This window comes from Anarhichas minor, unplaced genomic scaffold (genome assembly GCF_050575085.1).
Source record: "Anarhichas minor isolate MPS153535 unplaced genomic scaffold, ASM5057508v1 ptg000002l, whole genome shotgun sequence".
NCBI lineage: Eukaryota > Metazoa > Chordata > Actinopteri > Perciformes > Anarhichadidae > Anarhichas > Anarhichas minor.
In genome coordinates, this window is record NW_027466448.1 from 1,101,268 (window position 1) to 1,120,364 (window position 19,097).

A 19,097-nucleotide genomic window follows, 5' to 3' on the forward strand; every position below is an offset into this window, starting at 1 on the left:
AAATACAAAAGGAAGGTAAAACAATGTAAACTGTCTGCAGGTTTTCTTCTGTCACTTTTTGTCCCAACAGATGTGTACGCCCCTTTCCCACCGTGAACAGCCAATAGAAACACAGAGTGAAAGTGACGACCAATCACGGCGCTGTATTTTTGATTAGAGCTCGACCAATAGCGACGCGAGGACCGTGAACGTTACAGCAGCACAGAGATCACTGCAGTGCAGCAGCCAACCAGCAACCAGCTAACAGCAGCTACTCGTTTACTCACACAGAAATATGGAGGAAGCGAAGATACAAGACAACGGGTACGTTAACTATGTATTTTATGTGTCTGCGCCATTGTTTACCTTTTCTGTTTATGTGTGTTGTAATTTCCCGCGCACTGTTTAGCTGTGTTTACAACGCTGTAATAAACACAACTTAGCTAGCTAGCTAACCAATTGCTTGTCAGTTGTAGCTATTTGGCTGTCTGACACCATAGCTAAAGAAGCTAATGTAGCTACATGGCTAATTCTAGCTGTCTTGTTTAATGTGTTGATTGTCTGTGGTGGTAAAATGAGCTATTCGCAGTAAAAACATGGCCAGTTCAGACGAGCTGTCACACAGGAAACGCAGGTCTTGACACACAAGGAAGGGTGGTAGATGCTAATGCCAAATGTTGACACATTAGTTTGAATATTGCTGTTTATGTTTTGTTAACTGTTGCATGTTGACTGCAGATATAAGGTTAGAACTATAGCATGGACTGGGAGCTTATTCTGAGCTATAACAGCTGTGCAATAAGCTTATTTTGACAGTTAGTTTAGATTGTATTCAACTTTATTGTCATTGCACATTGAGTTCTGGTTCTGAGACAACACAATACAGTTTAGAATCTAACCAGGCGTGCTAAAAGCAGAGTAAAGTGCATGATATTATACAGAATAAATAGAATGTAGAATAAACTAGGTGTGTACAGTGTTATCGCTGTGTATGAATATGCTAAGATATGTAAAGTATGAACATAGCAGACAATGCAGGTTTAGTATACAATATAAAGTGCAGAGTGTGATTACAAGTAATGCTTATAGTAGATATGAGGAATAAATATCTGGAGGTATGATGAATATGTTCAATACCCTATAAATCTGATATGTACTGTATAGACAGTAGTATATGAATACTCTATAGGCGAGTAATACAGTATTAGTATAAATGTGTGTGTATGGAGTGTGTAGGAAGTGCGTGTAAGTAAGTGTGTGTGCAGTAGTTGGTCCTCATCACATGTCTTGTTTCCTCCTTCTCTTGGTTCCTAGCTGTCAGACTGACCCCCTCTGCATGGGCCCATAAACATGTCCACAGATGACAGTATCTCTGAGGATGTGTCCAGCTCGGGGGCTCTGAGCCATTGCCATGTCAGTCCTGACGGGGATGGGGGTAAGGAGAGTGAGACCTCCTTGGTGTCCTCCGAGGGGACATCAGCCTCGGGGCTGGCCGTCTCAGAGGACAGACACGCAGCCTCCCAAACAGCAGGAGGCCCTGTGGAGAGCAGGCCCATGGACATCACACCAGCACGCACCAAGATCAGGTGCAGCAACTGTAAACACGCTGCTGTTTATGGAAAACTGTCATTTCTATGTGCAGAGATAAGATATGAAACCGTGGCCACCAGTAGACTAGAAGGCAATATAAATGTCCTCCCACATATATATTGTGCTAAATTTAATGCTACAAATATGAATCTATTTCCTGTGAAAGACCATTGTTGTGGTTTTCTGAATTTCCTTGAACTTCACAGAAAATGTATTTGAATTTAAAAGTTTTGGAGCTTTAATTTGGTCATTGTTTTCATTTTGTGGCATCCAGAGTCCTGTGCATCTATGTCCTAGTCTGATATTTAATCCTGGTTGGATGTATCGTGTTGCTATATACATATATCACAATCCTTTGGTTCAGTATGTGAATTAATATTATGTGCTTTTCTTGCAGGTGTCTGAGCACAGATGAAGCATTTGAACAAGGGAAGAGCCTCCCATTCATCAACCCCAGCTCCCTGGAGACCCTTAGAGCTTTGGTGCAGGAGATCCAGAGCAGCGGAGAGACCGACCCGGAGATCTGGAAGGATTGTGAGGTGAGAAAACACCACAGAGCCTGAAAGACAATAGTTACTGGAGGACGTGGAAGTGAGAGTGTAAATACTCGCTGATGACGTGGAAGGTGAAGTTGGGGTTAGCTGCTGTGGCAGTTCTTCTTGTGTGCTGCAGCTGGCAGCCTCAAGTCTGAACTGTCACTTTTATTTTTTGTGTGGATCACACCTGACAGTAAGACACACACACACACACACACACACAGCACCTCGCTGCAGCTGATCTTTTCAGACACAGGAAGTGATTTGCATGGAACAGACAACTGTGATGTGCTACAACACCAAAGACACTTATCTGCATAGTTCATCAGGCTCGCTGCCTTTTAATTTACATATCTGAGCAAAGACACTTCATTAAAAAGTCTTTGGTAGGTTATTGTATGTCCAAATAACTAAATAATTATTGTTGTTTGTGTCACAATCACAGTGGTGCACAGCTGCTTCCCCTCAGAACTACAAATACTCTTCACTCAGAGTGTTTACATGCATTTAAAGGTTGTTTACCTCTCCCAGCGACAGAGACAGACAGAGACAGACAGACAGACAGACAGACAGACAGAACAGACAGAATAGAGAGACAGACAGACAGAGAGAGAGGTGCTCTTTCTAGAGAGTGAATGAAGAGCGGGACCGTCGTTAGTGAGAACAAAGCGTGAATCGGGAGAATAAAAGGTTATTTTCTGATTTGGTAAAGTAGTAATCAGACGGGGGATTAGATGTTGCCCCGCTGGAGAAAGCTGATTTCTGTTCCATGTATATGTGTAATGAGGAGGATGTAGGCCAGGCACATGCTTCTGTTTCTGCTGCATTGCGTGTCTGCATACATTCACACATGTTGGGCTGCACACAGATGGTCCGTGTGGACACACATGGCGGTGGGCACATGAAGAACTTCCCGTGTAGACAATGCAGCACATTCTATCACTACAACTGTAAAACATCTCCTCCAGACATGTTTACGACACGGAGATACTCTGCTTGGAATAATCATTTTTAACAAGTTACTATACCTGGTTTAAAGGTTGCGTCTCCTCCTCCTCAGAGTAACCTGGTGTCTTGTGTGCGTGTAACTGTGCTGGCTCATGAGGTGAGCTGTATGGGAGCTCATGCTTCAATTTAGGATTAGCAGATGTTGTGTTTCCAGTTTGCCTCTGCAGCATGAAGATGAAAAGACAAGTCAAAGGCAGATATGGAATGTCAGTGTACATGGACAGTGATTGAGAGTCACCATGGCTCTGCCCCAGCTGCTGTACTGTAGGTTAATTACACTTACATTTATTTCTGCAACAGGGCCGATGGTTGCATCTGTTTCAGCTGGTTGAGAAGCAATACCAAGGGCAAATACTCGCTCAGCAAGAACAATACCAGTGCCAAATACAGGTAAGACTGCATTCAGTTATGTCTTATCATGATAAAATATCTGTTTATCTGGTAAAACAACGTCGTTGTTTTTTAATTTTTGCAGTTGATTCAGGATGAAATCAAGGCCCTGGTTCAGCTCCAGAACCGCCAGCCACACACAGATTTCTCTCCAACTTCGGTGACCAAAACTTCCCCAAATGCAAAGGACTATATGTTCCCCCTCATCTCCAGTGACTTCAGGCTCCCCAAAAACGTGGCCAGTGACAATGACGGCCTGGCAGCCCCGGCCCTTCTTCTCCCTTTTAGCTCCCCTTATCCTCCTCCGCCCCAGAGACCAGAGACCAGAGACCAGGAGGGGGAGCGGGCGACCACGGTGCTCAGCAGCGGGTACGGGACTCTGTCTGCTTGGGAAACGGGTCTGGAACCTGCTGGGTCTCCGGGGGAGGATGAGGACGGTTTTCATGGGAGGGAGAAGCACCACTGGTCCCCTGACCTCCAGGGAAACACAGAGACACATGTGATTGGGGGCCAGCAGGATGTTTCACATGTGAGGACTCTGGGAGTGGATGAAACTCACCCGTTAGACTACCAGCAGAGAGCCTCTGGGTAAGGCCGACACACGGACTGACTAGCTCCTTGTGCAGGTCTTGTTTAATTGGTTAATCCATCCACGTAGTTTCTGCTTTATATCCGGCTCAAGGTTCTGTTTGATGAGTTATTAAATCTGCAATAACTGTTTATTTTTGGGCCACTTTGAGGGAAACAAGTATCATCACCTTTTACGTTGATATGATAAACTTGTTAGCAAAAAGTTACTTATTTACACAACTAGCATACAGAGGAACATTATCAATGATTTGGAGTCTTTGTGTTTGTGTCACGTGATGAATGTAAGTTTAATATTCTCTCTTCTAGCTCTGGTTTGGTCTCCACCACCTCCTGAGTGAAATATGTGTCTCTTTAGCTGGTCAATAACTGGAGGCCATAGCGACCTACTGGTTTTCATTGTTATCTTTTCATGCTCATGACCACATGCTGTTTGGTCTTGAAACGTCTTTTTCTATTTGGCGAACTTTGGTGAGAAACGCTGTTAAGAAGAACACTTTGTCTGAGAAATGATATCTCTACTTATTTGTTTTATTATTTCAAACATCTACAGCCAGATGTGCCGACTTCTGAGTCATTTAGAATCACTTTAAACTCATCAGATGAGAGCGGCTCCTGGAGATTCAGGGGATTTTGCAACCGATTCCAAACTGAAGGAGCCGCATACTTAAACCCCATTTATCCAAGTTCAGAAGGGACTTAAGTGACGGTTAGCAGGAAAAAGTCCTGGGTGCAAAGACAATAACCTTCCTCTCTGTCGGCAGCACCAGCCAGCTCTTGACCTCCTGGGCCCAGAGGCAGAAACTCAGGTCCAAGAAGAGCAAAGCAGGACCGGCTTCATCCCAAATCCCTGAGTACGAGGAGCAGCAGCCACTCGGCATCAGAGAATCCCACAAACAAAACCCCCCGGAGAGCTCAGACCTTCCAGACCAGGTACACCTCACCACGTGGTAACGGATTGCAGAGATGCTTGTTTTTGATGTCAGTGTCTCTGGTGGTCCTGATTACATTCCCGCTCTGCTGAGTCGAATCCACTCTTCTCTATCTGGTTTCAGCAGCGACCGGCCGGGCCGCCGTCCAGCTCGTTCCCCCTGAGGAGGAGTGACAGCCTGATGTCTGAGGCCTCAGGTAACGATTCACTGACTCAGACGAGAACACAGCGTGAGGAAATCACTCTGAGACGGTGATGGAATACACAATACAGGACGTGACATGTTGTTATGTTGCAACTACCACCAGTGACAGTAAGATGGCACTGTTGTATCTCTGAGGGCTTTGTTCTGAGGAACAATAATCATTTCACACACTTTGACAGGTGTCACCTGAAATCATTATGAAGCGGAGCTGAACTGTCACTGACAGCAGGTCACGTCCCATCGTTTATTTATTTATTATCTGAAGTGAGTCTGGTAATGTTTTCTACGTTTCTTTCTCTCAACACATCCCATGAAAAGACCACAACCAACATGTATGAGATCGTGTCTCAGTGTTTTAAGACTTCCTTACTCTCAGCACATTGGTTCCTCCTGCAATCCTGAATCTTTACATCTTTATTTATTTATTAAATCGATAGAATTAATCCCAAATTTATAAATCTACTTTTACATTTTTAATATTTCACTTTTCCACTTTCTAGTATTGATTTTATTTTGTAACTTTGTACCCCTCCTCTGTTTCAAAAACTAAACATGGCTCAGATAAAGAGTCTCCAAGTTCAGGGGTCTTTTAGTCTTGGCTACCGTACTTAATGTTTTATCACAAGATATATTTATAAATATATCTTGTTTTTAAAGTAGATTAAATGCCACTACTTCCTCCACTCTGTCGTAGGCCTCACGTATTGGCGTCTGACTGAGAGTGAACTGTATCACCCTCTACCGGACAGCTTCGACAGCGGCGCTTACCTCCTGCAAGAGGCATCCTTGAGTCTTGTGAGTAACAACTAAAAACCACCTGTAAGACACGGTCGCCTACCTGTACCCTGTTTGAGGAACCTCTCGTCCTGAATGTCTCATCTCCGTCTCTGGTAGACTCCGTCTCAGGAGCCTCGTCCGTCTCTCAGAGACATCTATCACAACAAGCAGAGATCTGATTGTAAATGCTCCGACTGGGACGGCTCTGTTACATCCAGTGCTTCGTCTCCACAGGTACGTCACTCAGTTTATTCCGGGGCTGAGCCTCGAACCCAGTTATTCTCAGAGACGAGGTTAAGACCAGACAGCAACCTCCAGTTCTGCAGAGTGAAGCCAAAGCTTCATGTGTTAAAGCTGCATTCTCTCTAGTGTCCACCAGGGGGCGACTCCTCTGGTTGTATAGAAGTCTATGAGAAAATGACTCTACTTCTCTCTTGATTTATTACCTCAGTAAACATTGTAAACATGAGTTTATGGTCTCAATCTCTAGTTTCAAGTCTTCTTCGATACAGCATGATGTTCATTTAGTACATTATGGTCCATTCCTGAATTGAGTCACCATAGTTTGTCATTTAATAGAAGTTGGTCCCCCACACGGCTCTAACCCACGTTGTTGCTTTCTCAGGTGTTGACTTTGGACCCAGCAGCGAACCAGCGGCAGTCGGATCGAACCTCCGGCTTCACTTCGCCCTCTCACTTCAGCAGCCCGTCGTTCGCCGCTCAGCCCCCCCACTACCCCAGAGTAGGGACCCCCGACAGTCCCAACCCCGGAGACACGGACTGCATCTCCGACACCTCCAGCGCTTCGGCGGCCGGACCTTCCCCTTCTAACGTGCAGAGCTTGTGGGGAAACGCGTCCCAGGCCGCCCCGTTTACCCTGCATGGTAAGACCCAGCCCGGCTCCCACACATCCAGCCAGCAACGCGGAGCCGGCGACCCCTCAGCCAGCGAGGAGGAGGGCAGTCGCACCCACACCAGCACCCTGAAGCCTCGTCCAGCCTCTGGTGCTTCTCTTCGGCCTGCAGCCAGTCCACACATGGAGAGAGCGTCATCACTGGAGGATCCCGTCGTCCTTTCTCTGTGAGTGTAACACGCACAGGTTGCTGTGTTTATTCACACTGCTTGATGTTAAGTATATTAGTATTATTTATTCAGCACTTTTCTTCAACATATTTACAAAGTTCTTTACGATAAAATTACCCGCCGGCGGGATTGAAAAGCATGCTTTCTTTAAACAATCGCCAAAACTACACCGTTGATCACAGCCAGGAGCTGTGAAAACCGTCAGTATCGTCAGACTTTTATCTTTCCGACGGTCCTCGAACAAACGCTACCGTCAGAAAAAGCAGCCAAAACAAAGCTTAAAGTTGTGATATTTCAACAAAGACATTTTATTCTACATTAAAATCTCGTCCAAAATAAACCTTTTTCAGTGACCTGATTCTGTAAAACACTTTAAATCTTTGCTCCTACAAACACGTAGAACATTGGTAACACTTGGAAACATGTTGCACAAATAGACTCCTCTTTTGTTCAATAAATGATCAAAGAAATCAAAGCGTTTTTTATGGTTTATGTCGTGGTAACTTTGTTATTCTGCACTAAAGACGTGTTCTAGTTCTCTCTACTTCTAGTCATGATTGTTCTGTTTCCATAGAGGAGCAGGACTTCATATTGAAGTAAAAATTAAGACCACAGAGAGAAAAATGAGCAAAAAGAAACGCTCCAACACTGCTTGAGGTTCAGAGGGTTAAAACATTTACAACAAATAGAAAATGCCATGAAATACAAAACTCCTTCTCAAGGCAGGATTTAAAGAATATGACTTTGACCGCTTGAGGTTCCTCAGACTGAGACCTGATCAGACCCTGAGACCCTGCCAGAGGATCTTAGTAATTTATAGACCGATCGAAGCAACTTTAGAAAGTTGTTTTTTAATCAGAAGAAGTAGTTTGCATCTTAATCACTCTGTTGTTTAATCCCACAGAAGTCGTCCACTGTCAACAGTTTCATTCATCTTCCTCCTTTTGTTCTCAGACTGAGGCAGAACCTGAGAGAGAAGCACTCTCGACACGTTGCTGATCTGAAAGCATATTACGAGTCTGAGATCCAGATGCTGCGAGACAAACTGAAGCTCAGAGATCTGCCCCGTGGTTTAGAGAAGAGCAACCAGGCCCTCACAGAGAGGTACCTCTTCACTTCTTCATGCATTAGCTGCACATAGAAACTTCTCTTCCTGCTCTACAACTCACTTGTGTACGACATTATTTCTGGACCATATGGGACGGGGGAGATACAAGATGGTGCGTTTGTGATTTGTATTCACTATGTTTGTGTCGATATGATAAGCAGGGCTTTTAGAGAAAAGAAGAAGAAAAAGGGCTCCTTACCAACCTTTACTGGAGCTTTCCGTTACATCTCACAGCCTTCCTCAGCTGATAGTTTATCCACTCCGTATGTTTACATATTAATCAGTGCATGAACAGATATAACATACGTTACAGGAACAAAGAAGTCAAGCCATTTAACATGCTGCATTCATTCCTGATTTTAATAATGTGAATTTAAAGAGAAAAAAGGGGGAAACTCCTGTTGTTGATAAGTGTTGTTGTTTACTCTGCTGTCGCAAAGACAACAGAATAGTTTTCCACTTCCTCTGCTGTGTATAGTAATATATATATATATATATATATAGTATATATAGTTAGTAACTGAAGAACTACATTGATTGTCTTTGGTAACTAGAGATAGCCAAAGATAGCTAACCCGGGAAAACAAAAGCACTATTATCCACTTCCTGTTTTGGTTGTTGTACTTCCTTTGTGCCGTAAATTGAGACTTAATTTTGCCAGGAGATCGTAGCCGTGGTCAGACAGAACTGCAAAGTGAAAGCCAAGATTACAGGTGTTATATTTCTATAACCATTACGTTGTGAAATCAACATTTACTTCATGAATGATCTAAATAACTGAGATATTGACTCGTCTTTGAGAATACAAATGATTCATATTCAAGGTTTAGAGACGCCACATTTAGTTTCCTAGCTCTGTGTTCATGTGATGTCTGTTTGTTTACAGGTGCAAACACCTGGAGGAAGCTCTGGCTGAGGCCACCGGTCACATTCAAGAACTCGAGGCAACAAACTGCTTTTTGGAGAAGAAACTGGTATCAGTCCTCAGATTCCTTTTTACTTCATTGGTCACAAGTGTTTTCTTTTATTGTAGCAAACAGCGTCTGTTACGTTTATGTCTATGTAGAGATAAACGTATTCTGTTGTTGTTTTAAATGTACTGCTCTTCAGCAAGGACGTCCAGAAATATACAATGACTATATATGAAGAAAACTACAGTTTTTTTTTCTTGTAAATTTGTGATTTTATTCTCAGAATTTTACAACTTTAATCTCAGAGAAGTTTAGACGCGTTTAAAATATCTTCCTCTTCATCAAAGGTGTTTCTCTCCACTCACTTTTAACATATCAAGCGTATGCATTCGATCGGTATCCGTTCGCTAATTCTGAGGTGGCTTTCCCTCGTCAGGCGGAGTGGCCGGAGCGCTACGTCGTGGCGGGAGCTGCTGTGAAGTCCTTGCAGCAGCGACTGGAAGACGGCAAGCGCTCGGGCAAAGAGAAGGACGCCCTGGCAGCACGATTGAAGGCCCACGTTCGCCAGCTGGAGGAGGCGCTGCAGAAAACCTGCAGGGAGGCAGACGAGAGGGAGGCGAGGAGGGAGAGAGAGTACAAGATGCTGCAGGATGTGAGTCTGACATTAACATTCCCCCACTCTGGAGTCACCGTGAAATATGTCTTTCTTTATCTAGAGGATTTATTTTGGCGTATAAGAGTTTCTTTCATTAAAGGATGCACCAATCAGACAAGATGGATCAATAGCTGCTCAGACCGAGGATCTGGCCAGACGTGACGTAACATCACCGTTTATTTTCTCAGAGAACATTTTCTGCACTTTTCGTTGGGTCGTCGGTTTTAAACTCTGGACGACATTTACTAATTTATAAAGCCCGACATAGAAGAATGCCTCATACGTCTTATTAACAACAACTAGAGTACAGACACATTCTGGATGATTTTGGTTTCTCACCGACAGTAGATGTAGTTTAGAGAACCAGCACGGGAGCAAAGTAATGTTCTGCTGTGGACGTATTTCAGACTCCTAAAATCAAACTCCATCATCAGTAAAACACTTCAAAACATCCCAAAAATCCCTTTTCAGATACGAAACATCGATCCCAATGTTTTAGGTGCAGTGATGAATGTCATGCAGACGTTAAGGTTGGGGGAAAAAGGAGCACTGGTGTCAGATCGGTGTCATCAACACTGATGTTCTTTATAACGGACGTCTGTTGTTTTATGTCCTCAGCTGCTCGGACAATATGACTCTCTGGTGAAGGAGCACGAGGGAATGAAGGTAAAGGATCTCTAACTGGAACTGATACGTATATATATGTGTATTATATATATATATGTATCATCATTTTAAACATGTCAGCAGGGACAATCATGTCTTCATTCATCGTTGTGTATCCACAGAACAACCTGGTGTCAACAGAGAACAAGCTCGTCGATGCCACCGATCAGATATCAGAGCTGAAGAGGTGAGAGGATTGATTGTGGATCATCTCATCACTAAATTCTGACGTTTCATAAAACAAATGATGAACTTTAACAATTAAGACAGACATTTGATTTGATGCTCATCTTTATAACTAAGAGAGTAAAACAAAGTGATCACGGTGATGTTTTTAAATAACATTGGACGCAGATTCACTCTTAACACACGACAAGAAACTATGCGTAAATATCTCATAACAGAGATGTGACTTCACAGCTTTTTTTAGTAAAAGAGCTGCAGTGGCGGCTGGGTGACAGCGGGGAGATGGAGAGGATTAATCAATACAGGCCTAATGATGCTCTCTGTGCTGTCGAAAGAAATAGATAATAGCATTCATCGGCTGGCGCTACGCAGCAACTTTCCTCTGCGGTTTCAGCTCCGCCTGCAAATCGCCACCGATTACAGCTCCGTGAACTCCGCATTGATGAAGTGCGTCGAGTCGATTCAGCGGAGTCACGGACAGATAACAGACTGCAGCTCGCAGAACGTCAATATGTGTGTCGTAGGAGCGCTTTAGCACGGAAACGCATCACCTGGAGGGAGCGGCAGGTTCAGAGACCTGTGAGTGGCCTTTTAATAAAGAGGGAATAGGAGACAAGGAAAGAAGTTACTTCAAAAATAGTGATTCCTTGAACGCACGGAGGATGTAAGTAAATCCTAAGAACGGATGAAAAAGAGAATTTCTTACATTTAGCCGACTCTAAAAAAGAAAAGACGCATTCATTTAATTGTGACGCGAGGATCCTTCCAGGCATCGTATCAGTCGAGAAGAACAGAACACAGAGTCGACGTCGGAGCATCAAAATGGGAAAATACAGAAAGATCTGCAGGAACATTTCCAGCTTCAGGGTCTGATGGAGTCTCACGGTGGAGCGAGAGAAGCTGCAGGAGGTCATGACAGCGGAGAGAGTTTATAATAGAGTAGAGGAGGTAAAGAGATGAGGGTCAGCTGTGGGTTGTATTACTTCTGTGTTTGGAGAGAAAGTGCTTCACCCAGCGTCGTCTTTTCTGAGCGCTCTGTATTTGGATGTCAATTTGGTGTCTGTCTATCTATGGAAGTCAACAGAGAGTCTGTCTGTATCTTTAAGTCTTGTGACCATGTATTGTCTCCGTCTGCCCCCCCCCCCCCCCCCCCCACAGAGTAATCTCCAAACTGGAGTCTCAGGTGAAGCAGCTGGAGCACGAGAACCAGGCCAGGGTTCGTTATTCTTCCCACAGTAACACACAACCGTCTGGGGCTGGGTGAGCACCTCCATGTTCTGATGATCTGTCTCTCTCACGTATCTACTGTCGGTGCTGTAGGCCGGAGATAGATAGATATATATATATATATATATCTCTATCTATCTATCTGCTACAGCAAACATATCTGCTCTGAGAATCACATGTCCTGTGTTCACCCTGGAGATCGCAGGCAGACGTTTCACAAAACAAAAAACATTTTTTGGCTTTCCTGCTGAAGTCTGCTTCTTATGTAACGTACAAACACGAGCGTGTCTTGTCCCGCATCTTTACTTTGTTGAGCCCCCAAAAGAAACATTCACCGGGAAAAAAGTGCACCGCTAGTGTCAGATAGCTAGTTAGCTGCTCAGCTGCAGGACGTCAGGCTACAAGTTTGATTACTTTGTCTTTCGTTCTCCTGCCGACAGCTGAGAGGAAAAAGAGCATTTCGGATATTGGACATGGACGTCCAAGTTTAAATTTCCTCTTCCCACGTCCACAGTCTCTTCCACCATCCTGACCTGCTGATGTCACCCAGTAAATGCACAGCGGAGCCAGACGTCACCCGCAGGAAGTCCCCCTCCGAGCAGCTGAACGGCGGTGGCAGAAGATCCCCGTTCCCTCAAACGAACCAATCGAGTGTTCACAGGAAGTCCCAGTATCCAATCAATGATCAATCGTCAGGACCTGGGAGCTCTGTGGGCTCCTCTTCAGCTGGTGGCAGCTGGAGGTACGTTGAGGATGTAATCAGAATCAGCGTTATTTGGAGTGTTTTATAGTTTGTAAATAAAACAAATTGTGCTAAGAAATAAGAATTTTTTAACTGACCTGTTCTGCAGGTGTGCGTCTCCCCCGGAGTGTGAACAAGCTCCGCCTCAGCAGCGCCACCAGGAGCCGAGCCAGCGGGAGGCCGCTCGCAGGGAGAGCTCCTGCTCCCTGACGCCCATGATGAGGGCCCTGATCCAGCTGGAGGAGACCAGAGCCACGGAGAGCCGGGCCCCCTGTAAGAACAGCTCCACCACCCACAGTATGACTAACACTACCAATACATCCACACTGATCGATTTCAAAACACAAACGTTTAGCTATGTTTAGCGTCCGCACTACTCCATTAGAACTCCACAAGCGGAGACTACGGGGTTGTGTTTTGCTCTGGACGGGCAGAAACCGAGACCTGCGTCACAGACGGTTAGGAAAGAGGACCCAAAGTTTAAGAACACTTCTCTACTCGTAAGCTGTTCACTTTTATTTGCAAAGGTTTTGAGATGTAACTTTTTTTGAGGCAAGTGAAACAGAAGATGAAGAGGAAGAGAACGTGGCCGGCTGTTCCCTGCAGAAGGGAACAACGGCTGCAATCAGTTTTAAAGTATGCGACTGTGATGTGAAGCGACTGGCATCCAATCAGGACACTGTTCTAGAGGCTGGCAGCGGTTCATCACAGCAAAGCCATGTTGCATAGTTTAAACGAGGAAACAGTTCCCTTTAAAACAGAGACGGTTTTATTGTATTTGGTTAATTATAATAATGCTCATCACACTTTACCAAGTAGTCCGATTGTATCTTATTTTAGTTTTTGTTATTTTTACAGTTTACTTATTTATTATATCTTTACTGTTTTATAACTTGTTTATTATTCTCATTTTGTTTTGTTTTACTGACGCCTCTTGTTGACAATCTTATCTTTTCTTATAATAATAAATAGTTATTTAATGTCCTGTTGATTGATTAATGGACTGACTGTAATTAGGCCGATCAGACTGATTACTAACTTCTGTGTGTGATTTTTGTACTCGGTCCTCTTGCTGAAGGTTTTTTGAATTGGACCTCATCACGTCCGTGTGGTTTCTCTCCACAGGGGTCGGCAATCAGAGGACCACCGTCGGGTTTGTGGAGCGGAGACACAAAGAGGTGATTCAGGAGCGAGGAGGGCTTCAGGCGGACTGGGAGGCGGTGAAACCTGGAGGAGTCACTGCCAGAGCTGAGCTCAGAGGAGGAGGGAGAGGAGGAGGAGGAAGAGGAAGAGGAGCAGCAGCGAAAAGAGCTGCAGCTCTGCTGAGAGCTCAGAGGAGTCTGTCTCCAGAGGGCCACAGGTCCTCGTCACTGCCTCCTCCAGAACATCGAAACAAACCCTCAACTACGCCCAGTACGTCCTCCCAGTTAAACGTCTCCTGAAACATTTCAGAAGTGGGGTTTAGAGTTGTTTTTGATGTTTACAAGCATAACTATTTAATTAATGCTGTGCTATTCTCTCTCTCCTCCAGCAAAGAGAGGAACTTTACTCATGCCCATGTCTGCTAAGTCCAGTCCTAAACGCTGCCCCACTGAGAACTACTCCACTGCTTTTGGTCACCTGATGCCGAGACAGGAACACATGCACAATAGGTGAGCAACACACAGAAGTAACAGACATAAAGAAGAAGAAACCACCGTAACATCTGAACCGTTTACTTTTGTCTATCGCCTATTTTTAATGGCTTTTCTGTGTTTTGAAAACGCTCTACGGTAGTAAAAAGTGTATTAGAGAGACAGAACAGCAGCTTCCTAAACAAGACTTCTATCTACATTACACTGGATGAAGTAACAGTAACATCACATTGTGTGCCGTCTGCAGGACTGATGAACAAGTTGACCAGAGACGCCATTCATTCCACAGCAGCAGTCCCAGGAAGAGACTCCAGTTCACGTCAGACAGAGAGGACGGTAATATATTCCAGAGAATATCTAACAGATGTTTGAAGTAACAGAGGTCACAATGTGGAGCTTTTAGGCTCTGATCTCCTCTGGTTCAACCATTTGATGCAACAGACCTGCGGAAGTAATACTTAACAACCCAAATGTTAGTTCTGCACTTTCTTATGCTTCATCTGTTTTTATCTATAGGATTGTAGAACGACAGTTTTAAAGGTTTATCCTCTGTTTTGGGGATTGATCTTAATTGATTCATGACCATTTTCTTTCAGGCGGCCAAGTTGTGCTTCTTCTTATTTACAAAATGGCCGCACTGATGTTTTGTGAAATGGAAGCGCTGATAATTGCACGTTAGATCTGAAGCATTGTGCATTCTTTAGGTTATCCTGTGATTTATCCTGAGGCGGAGGAAACTGTCTTCAATTGAATGTCTGGGAAAAGTTCATGTTTCATCGGGTGCACACATGAAGGGAGAGAGAGACACGGCGATGTGTCTTAAACGTTCAGACGAAGCAAACACTACAGCAGTTAACGATATTTAAGCAAATTAAAAACATGCATCATGACATTTTTTGAACAGTTGTGTCGCTGTGTTTTCCTCAGTGGTGAGGGAATGTTTTGTGCCCCTGAAGGTTTATAATTCATGAGAGGAACGTAGAACAGAACCTTAAGAACGTTAACCACGGACCTTATATCTGACCGAAAACAAATCAAACATTGACTTTGAGACGAGGGAACTGGAAAATGTGAAACTGCTGAGTCATTTCTGGGTTTTAGGACTCATTCCTGCAAACCCCAAATGTACACAGTGCCAGTATGAACCGGTGAAGGTGCAAATCCAAACTAAACCTCATATCTGTATTATTGAGGTTGTGCTGGAGTGCTTCATATTTACATATTTTGCCTCCTGATGTATGTAAGTGTCTTCTCTTACATCAGACTCTCTTGTCTCCTCTCTCTCTTCAGACCTCCAGCACACCGAGTCGTCCCGCAGCGTGAACCCACCGGAGGGGAACCCCCAGCTGGGCTGGGACGAGGATCGGGGAGTCTGTGCCGGATCCGACCCGCAGGACTCCCGTGAGGACTCGGGACTCCACTCGCTGGCTGAGGCCGAGAAGCTGTTCGACGAGCTGACGCAGGAGAAGCTGCAGGTGAGTGTTTTTATTTTTTATTTTATTTATATATATATATACATTTTTGCCACAGGTTTATTTTGATAAATAATTTAGTTTAACACCAATACATAGATAAGATAAGACACGGGATTATAAACATGTTTCCCCTTAAAATAACCTTCTTTGTGTTGAATAAGAGTGCATTTAAGTTTCTATTAAAACAAGTCATTAAACATTATTGTGCTAATTCAAAAATAATTACAAAAGTTGTGATCAGTAAGGAATAGACTAGTTTTAGATATTAATAGCTACCTGCAGCGTAGTTCTTCTTCACAATAATTCACTACATTAAATATGGAATAATTAAGATCCGTGTATATGATGGAATAGTGGCATTAAAATGTCACAATCCGGTCTAATAATGTCTCACCCGACCTCATACGTAACACAGACGTCATTGTTTTTATACCAACGCTAAATGACTTCTATTGTTAGGACGTTCATACCGAGTCTCAAAGTGTTTCAGCCGGTCACGTGCCGGCTTGTTGCATCAATATAATTATTTTACTTTATGAATGATTAACCTGCTTGTGTGTGTGTGTGTGTGTGTGTGTGTGTGTGTGTGTGTGTGTGCGTGTGTGCGTGTGTGCGTGTGTGTGTGTGTGTGTGTGTGTGCGCGTGTGTGTCAGATTGAGGCCGCTCTGAGCCGGATGCCTGGATCAGGAGGGAGAGTGACTCCTCAGACCAGGTTAGACGAGGTAAGACTCCACATATTGATTATCTACAAATCGTTTGCTTGTGTTGTAATTGCAGCTGAATGGTTCGTAGATAAATTATTGAAGTCATTGGTTTTCCAGCTTCTCAAATGTGAGGGTTTGCACAGTCGGTCCATCACTTAAAATATCTCAAAAACCTTTGGATGAATTGACATTAAATATTGTGCAGACATTCATGTTCCCCAGAGGATGAATCCCGATCCTCTGACTTGTCATCTTTAGCGTGCTGACGTTAGCATTCAGCTTTTATTAGAAAACAAACCACAGTTGCGCACAGCAGCACCCGTTGTGCTCTTAGCTGCCACTTACATTTCCCGCTCTTCGTTCCTCCTCAGGTGGCCTTAGAGAACCGTCTGGAGAGACTGAATCGTGAGCTGGGATCCATCCGCATGACTCTGAAGAGGTTCCACGTCCTCCGCTCCTCTGCCAACACATAGCGACGTCTGTCTCTTTCTACATCACAGCGTAGCCGACGCTAGCACATCAGTGTCTTGGTTTTAGACGCTGATAACACCGATTGTCTCCGTGTGCCATGAGTACCATATGTACAGTAACTCCTCCACGCCATCTTTTTTATACGTATTACTCTGGGATATTTTTGATATGTCTGAAAGATATTGCAATTTTTTGGAGTATATTTTTTAGTAATGCACAGATTTGTAAAAGTCGTTTACTTTTTTAGTCACAGAAATTATTAATACGATATGTTTTACTTGCCATATTCAGGGTGTAGATTTTTTAAAATCTGCTATGTGAATGATTTAAAAAGACATTTCATCCACTTGGGAAATATCACTGCCATTGTTGTTCATGTGTTTATGGACATTTATTACATCAAATATTTATTTTATGTTTCTGTACATATTTTTACAAGTTTATTTCTTTTTATTATGTATTTTTTTTCTATTTGTAATGGGCCAAATTTATCAAACTTGAAAGAAATGTTTTGTTTACTTGAATCGATCGCCTTTTTATTTTGTTTACTTTACATTCCTACCTGTCACTTTCTTTTCTTTGTGTTTCATGTACAGGATTACTGGATTAGAACCACTTATAATATCCAAACCAGCACACCTTTTCAGTCCACACACACACACACACACACACTTTCTCCTCTAGCGATGCTTGTGCATGGAATTTCTTGCACTGCTTCCTTTTGCCATGCATTTTATTTTCTACCTGACATGAACTTCACTGGAACTAAAATGTTATTGTTGCACAATAAATGAAGCTTTTATAAATATATATAATTCGAAGTATTCTTCTTCTTGTTATTATGACTGACTAGTTTATTATTCCTATAGTGAAACACAGTGCTGTGATTCATTGCACTCAATGTCAAGTACACGAGTTTCACCGAAGCGGTGCGAAATGACACAAAGAGGAATCAGCGTGAGAGCTGAAAATGGTGGTATTTTATTTTTCACGGCCTGATGAATCTACTCCTTTCACATACAAAGACTAAGCTAAAACAGCAGATAGACTGGAGAGATAACAGTAATGAATGTAGTTTCTGGTGAGATGTGAGTTCAGTTCGTTTTATAGTATCAGTATGTTTTATAATTGGATTATAGTTAGTGATGCATGTTGCATCCGGTACAAGCTCATTTTAATTATGTAGCGACTAACTAGCTAGATTATCCATAACCATAATTTAATAGTTGATTTTAAAATTTGTATTAATAAAGCTGTCAGATAAATATAAATTGAGTAAAAAGATGCATGAAAATGTAGTGGAGTAGATTTATAAAGAAGCAAACTGAAAATATTATAATAATAATAAAATGTTGGTACTTTAAATATATTTTTGTACTATTAAATCTAATTTTAAATGCAGAACTTGTACTTGTGACAGACTATTTCTACATTATGGTAAGTAAGTAAAAGAAGTGAGTATTTCTTCCACCACAATTTAAAGTCATTTTTCAGCAGGGATTTCATAACAGACAGACAGACAGACAGACGGACGGGTAGATAGATAGTTACATTTAAAATCCCGCAAACATTTAACCAAACAAACAAACAAACAGAGTAACATTGTTATAGTTTTGTGATTCACATTTTTTAACGCCTGCAGTTCGGCTGTGCACCGCTGGGCGGCGCTTCTCTCCTTCGTTGTCCTGGATATAGGGATGTGTCCTGTCTTCTGATGTAACTAACCGGTAACCTGGATATATACATACACACAACGGACAGGACGGCCGTGTTGTGTGGATGATGATGGAGGAGGAGCGATGAGATCCGTCCACAAGCAGCGGGACTGTAGAATATAAACATCCATCACCGACGCCACCGTCGGGCTCGTCCTCACTACGATCCGGTGTGAGCTGCAGAACATAATGCACCTTTAACTGACAGCGATGTTGCATTCAGCCTTCATGAGGAGATCCAGCTGAAGAACCGGGACTGCAGATCATAAACTCAGAGCTGCAGGTGAGTCGTTGTTGTGTACCTTTATTACACGGCGTCACCACTAATTAACTCATATTTCTCATTAATTTACACGATGCAAATGTTAGTTTATTCCCACCGTTATTATTTGTGGCAGTGGTTGAATGAGCTGCATTGGTCTCGTGGCATCCGTCGTTGTTTTGTGCACAGCTGATCAATATTATCTATATATCTGATTCTGGTTGTTAGAAGAGAATAATACTGTTGTGTTTGTG

General features: G+C 43.2%; 1 protein-coding gene across 4 annotated transcripts; it reads left to right on the forward strand.

Annotated features, from left to right (window-relative positions):
- The first annotated feature begins 178 nt into the window (after positions 1-178).
- Positions 179-17,681, forward strand: mphosph9 (M-phase phosphoprotein 9). Of its 4 annotated transcripts, none has more exons than XM_076112515.1 (24): positions 179-303; positions 1,294-1,565; positions 1,967-2,108; positions 3,414-3,503; positions 3,589-4,091; positions 4,856-5,024; positions 5,147-5,219; positions 5,922-6,022; positions 6,122-6,238; positions 6,630-7,084; positions 8,042-8,191; positions 9,082-9,169; positions 9,543-9,758; positions 10,380-10,427; positions 10,550-10,614; positions 11,772-11,873; positions 12,355-12,582; positions 12,692-12,879; positions 13,708-13,995; positions 14,114-14,234; positions 14,464-14,552; positions 15,507-15,691; positions 16,345-16,413; positions 16,767-17,681. In XM_076112515.1, the coding sequence occupies exons 2-24, from the start codon at positions 1,330-1,332 to the stop codon at positions 16,866-16,868; spliced, it is 3,825 nt and encodes a 1,274-aa protein (XP_075968630.1). In that variant the 5' UTR covers positions 179-303; positions 1,294-1,329; the 3' UTR covers positions 16,869-17,681. The 4 variants fall into 4 exon arrangements, with proteins under 4 accessions (XP_075968630.1, XP_075968789.1, XP_075968715.1 ...); XM_076112674.1 differs by having other exon boundaries at positions 12,692-12,855; XM_076112600.1 differs by having other exon boundaries at positions 5,150-5,219.
- The last annotated feature ends 1,416 nt before the right edge of the window (positions 17,682-19,097 follow it).